The sequence below is a fragment of the Gymnogyps californianus genome, chromosome 5 (genome assembly GCF_018139145.2).
Source record: "Gymnogyps californianus isolate 813 chromosome 5, ASM1813914v2, whole genome shotgun sequence".
NCBI classification, from domain to species: domain Eukaryota; kingdom Metazoa; phylum Chordata; class Aves; order Accipitriformes; family Cathartidae; genus Gymnogyps; species Gymnogyps californianus.
Window position 1 is genome coordinate 9,578,142 of NC_059475.1, and position 4,788 is coordinate 9,582,929.

General features: G+C 45.5%; 1 protein-coding gene across 1 annotated transcript; it reads right to left on the reverse strand.

The window, feature by feature from the left end:
- Positions 1-269: 269 nt before the first annotated feature.
- On the reverse strand, positions 270-2,005 carry C5H11orf91 (chromosome 5 C11orf91 homolog). The gene is made up of 2 exons (XM_050898449.1): positions 1,648-2,005; positions 270-463 (listed from the first exon to the last, which is right to left on the reverse strand). The coding sequence occupies exons 1-2, from the start codon at positions 2,003-2,005 to the stop codon at positions 393-395; spliced, it is 429 nt and encodes a 142-aa protein (XP_050754406.1). The 3' UTR covers positions 270-392.
- Positions 2,006-4,788: the final 2,783 nt, after the last annotated feature.

Genomic DNA, 4,788 nt, shown 5'->3' on the forward strand with positions numbered 1-4,788 from the left:
GTTGCACTTACTTAACGTACTTAGAGTTAAAACAAAAAACCCTCCATGTTTTGCATTGGAATTACTGTGTTTCCCTGCTACATCAATGGAATGCTAGGAATCCTGACATCAGCAGTGTTAATTTTTTAATGTTTTTGAAGAAAATATTATTCATCCTGTTTGTCTATAGTAATTGCAGTAAAAAAAGTTAAAATACATAGTAGTGTTATCAGTAACTAGTACCAGACAAATAATACACAAAAAAGTCAAGAAGAAAATATACTGGTTTTTTTTAATTTGGTAGGAGAATAGCATATAATAAGTAGAAAAATAATATCAAAGATCCATTAAAATACTCTATAGTGATATAGTGACAGAATAACCAGCTGAAATAATCCTCATCACGTTGGTGGCTATTTCTTCAGCTTCTGCTTTGCTTTCATGCCTTGTATCTTTTCTTCTTTCAGTGCCTTCAGAAGTTTATCTAAACAGGAACAAAACATAATTTGTCATTAATTTTGTCATTTTTACAATACTTTTAAGAAAATCAAATAATGTGTTAAGCAAGCTAGTAATATTCCTTACAATTTCTTGTCTAGCAAATATCTGAAAACTAAAGTTTCTCACATGTATTGAAAATAATAGGTATTAAAATGGAAAAAGGTATATATTGCTATAACGAAGGAAAAAACCTGTTAATTTCCTGTTCTGAAAAGTAAGGGTATGCAAACTACCTATCAGAATTTCTTTGAAATCTTCCTTTGAATGTGTGTATCTGATGGACATTTTTTCTGTGTTCTTGTAACCTTTGCACTCCTGAAAGCTTCCTGACTGGCAGCCTGTGGCCTTGAAGGAAATGATGAGCATCATATCCTTACAGTTGTTGGCCTCCCTACTGGAACTCTCAGTAATCACCATCTGCTGAACTATTTTATTTCCTGTATTTCCTTCATGGCCAGCAGGTTTTAAAATTAAAATGCCAAACTTATTTCACTTTTTTTTTTTTTAAATGCCTCCAACTATCTGCGGTCATCAGTGGCCTTTATTTTACATCAATGCTGATTTACAACCGCAGGACCTCATTAGTAGTGGATACATTTTGCATGTATAAACTCCCTCTGATTTAAGTGGCGTCTTAATTGGTTTTTTGCTAACACTTTATGACTTTGGGGGTTTTGTTCCTTTGTGCAAAAGTAACCACATCTGTAATTCTTGTGCCTCCTTTAATTTGTGCCCTCAGCTGGTTGCCCACGACCAGTGACTGGGGTAGATGACAGGAGACAACAGCTTTGCTCCCTGCACCCTATGTGCTCCCCCAGGCACCTGTGGCCGGGTTAGGTGCAGGGCACCAAACCTGGGGAGCCTCACACCTAACCCCGCAGGAGCACTGCTGTGTCCCTTGGCTGGCTTATGGGGCTGTGGGTGCAGAGAGAGCCAAGACTGCCCCTTCAGGGGGTTTCCGTTTCGGGGGTTATTGATGGAGGAACCTGCTCCCTTTGAGGCCGGGCTGTGCTCTGAGGTGGCAGGGGGGCCCCCCCCTCGCTGCCCAGCCAAGCCCTACTCTGCCGGCCGGGGCAGGCAGCGGTGGCTGCGCGACGGCTCCGCAGCCAGGGAAGCGGCGGCTGGCCCCGAGTCCCTGCCCGCCCCCGGCCCCGGGGGGGGACGCACACTGATGGGCGTCGAAGCCGTCGCCGACGAGCGCCAGCAGCTCCAGCTCCTTGAGGCGGATTCCCAGCTCGCAGATCTCGCCCTCCAGCTGCGGCTGCTCCCCGGGCCGCCGCGCCGCGCCCCCGCCCTCCTCCGCAGCCGCCGCCGGGCAGAAGAAGCGCAGCGGCTCGTAGGCGATGGGCGCCAGCCCCGCGGCCCAGCGGGGCGCCGCGGCGGCAGCCGGCATGGGCTGCCGCTGCCCGCCCATGACTGCGAAGAGGGTCCGAGGGCCGCCGCCATCGGCCGGGGGTGGGACGGGCTCGGCGCGATCGTGGAAGTGGGGGAAGTAGAGTGGCCGCGGCGGGCGCTGCTCGGTCATGGCGCCGCCCGCCAGCCGCCGGCCGCCAACGGCGGTTGTCCGGGAGACGGGCCGGCCTCGAGTCGGCCGGGCCGGGCTCGGGCTCCTCCATGCCGGGCGTCGCGGGTCAGCTCCCAGCGCCGGCGGCAAGCGCCGGGGGAGCCCGGGCGGAGGCTGGCCCCTTTCCTTCCTCCCCTTCTCCCACGGCTCCCCGGCCTCCCCCCTCCCCGGGGCCTGCAGCCGGGCAGCCGCCTCCCCTCGGCGGGCCGGGGCGGGCCCCGGCGGCCTCCCCGCGGCGCGGGACGGCGGGTAAATTTTGAATCTCCCAAGGTCTAACACGACCGATACAGAGCGCAACTGTGGGTGATGTTTCCAGCATGGCTGAGTTTTCCTGTGAAAGGGCAGGTGTTTCACCCACCAGTTTTATTTCTGGGCCGGGGACGTGGTATTTCAGGGGTGCGTTAGGCTCTGAAAGTTGCATTTGTTAAAAGAAGTGAGGAAGGTGGTGTTCTAAAAATCATCTTTTAGCACTTTATTCTCAGGCTACATGTGAAATAAGGGAACAAGATACTGAGGATGGAAGGATGTTGGTGATGAGATTAGGGAAAATTTCGTTTTCAGGTGTTTGCTCACAGATAGCTAATGCTCAGCATATCTGATGTTCAGGATTATAGGGTGGGTTTTTTTTGGGGGGGTGGGGTGTTCCCCCACCCCAAAAACCTTCCATGATTTTATTTGGATTTGAGGATGAGACCTGTCCTTAATACTGGCTGGCTGGTTGCTATTTCTTTTAGCCTTAGCTGTTTCCATTAAACATGACAAACCCCTTCCAGCCCTAGGCAGCTATCAGGGGCATTGCTGATTACTTCTATGGAGCTCAAAACGGGCCAAAAAGACCCTGTCGGTCTCCTTCCAGCAGGAGGACTTCTGGGATGGATTTAAGCTGATTTGAGGTGTTCTGGACAACCCTAATAAGACTGATGCTGTACCAGTGCTGTTGGTAAAGGATTGATGACTGCAGGGGCCGTGGAGGTTAGTTACGATCAGTAAATTCACTTAAAATGAGGTGAAAAGCCCACTGCAGGACTAATGCAGGCTTGAGCAGACTTCAGCAATACACAGCCCCTAAGGGACTGCCATGTACTCTGCAGTAAATTCCATTTTTAAAGCCTTCCCTTTAATAAAATGAGAAGTTTGGTATTACCTTTTTCTAGAAGCAGACTTCTATGTACTTAGGTGTAGTGCTCTGTGCTGTGAGCCAATACTGAAGTGAATGGTTTTTTTTGAAATCTAGCAGATCTACAGACATTAGCTGTCACAAGAGTGACAGTCAGTGCCCTGAAAAGTGGTAGGAGCGGAGACATAGTGGCAGGAGTCATTCAGTATTTTATTTTCATATGCACTGTTTAGGGAATGTGCTCTGACTTAGAGTCAAAACCGGTTGCGTTATATGCAGTATGCTTACATTATTAAAATTCCAGTACCAGTATAATACCACAACAGGTTGCATATTTTGTGAATGGAACACACATATTTGAAATAAGCGCTGATCAGATGAGAAGTCTGATAATAAGATTTTTTTTCCCCCAGTTCTTAGTAGATTAGACAAGAACCACCAATAGAGTTGATTCTGTGTGACAATGTGAGGAAAGAGTCCAAGCATTAGGTGGACACAGCACCTGTAAGTGTCTCTTTTTTTTTGTTTCCATGATAATTTGGGAACGTATAGTAAAAGTCAATAACTTTTCCTTAACTAGGTCTTTGTGGGTCACTTTTGAAAGCAAAACAGTGCTCATGCAGAATTTGCACGGAGCTCTAGTTTTGAAACCAGCAGAAGGCCCAGTGCTTCCACTTATCTTTCCTCAAATAAGTTTCTCTATATCTGTAAACATGCAAACCAGACTGACACATTGCTATTTTATTTGAATCTGATTCAATCTGTCTTTGTTTATGCTCTAATTTAGCTCCCTTTTTATTGGTACAATGGACTTTGTCACTGGGGTAATATTGGTGTACTTTTAAATTAGTAATACTTTGAATAACTGGATTTGCACTTTTTTCCTCTGAGCCTTTTCTATCACCACAGTAGAGTAACTACTGTCTTGCTGTTGCACTGTCAAGCACACCCTTGCTTCCCCACCTCTTAACTATTAAAGAAGATTAGGTAAAATATTATTAGTTAGTATTCAGTAGGGAAAACCAAAATGTAAGTATATAAAGCTGTGTGTAAGTATATATGTAGGTGGAAGAGAAGGGGTATTAGAAAACCAGTAAGGTTCTCATGACCTTAAAGCCCAATCTTAAATTTGTATAGTGTATTCGTTATGTAGGGAGTCATAAGGAAAAACATCTGCTTTCAAAAGACTGGTGAAAAAAGAATTTAAAAATTCTTCTGAAAGAATTGAGAAATAGAAAAATATTAGGTCTTTAGTAAAAGCATTTGTTTTATGAAATAGCGCTTATGACTGATGTGTATATTTTTAGTGAAGTGGCATTAACAGTCCTAGCCATTATTTGTTCTTCAGTAGTGGCATGCTTCATACTATCCTAGAGTGTCCTAGAGATACTCTAAATAATGTTTTGATGTATAGGTGATGCACAAGGATTTCTGCCATATAACTTAGTTTTAAGGATGCTTGTATGGAAAACAAGGATAGCCTATTGATAAACATTTTGATAGGGTTATTAATGCCATTTTTCAGAGTTAGAGCAAGTATATGTACTTAATTTGGGAGAGATGAAATGTGGATATTCATTAACACGTGTGTATATTGTGAAGTTTTGGTCATTTATTACAACTAGCA

Coding starts and splice junctions, on each gene's coding strand:
- C5H11orf91 (XM_050898449.1), bottom strand. CDS start 2,005: ATGACCGAGCAGCGCCCGCCGCGGCCACTCTACTTCCCCCACTTCCAC. Junction 464..1,647: donor CGGCTTCGACGCCCATCAGT/GTGCGTCCCCCC, acceptor GTTCCTGTTTAG/ATAAACTTCTGAAGGCACTG.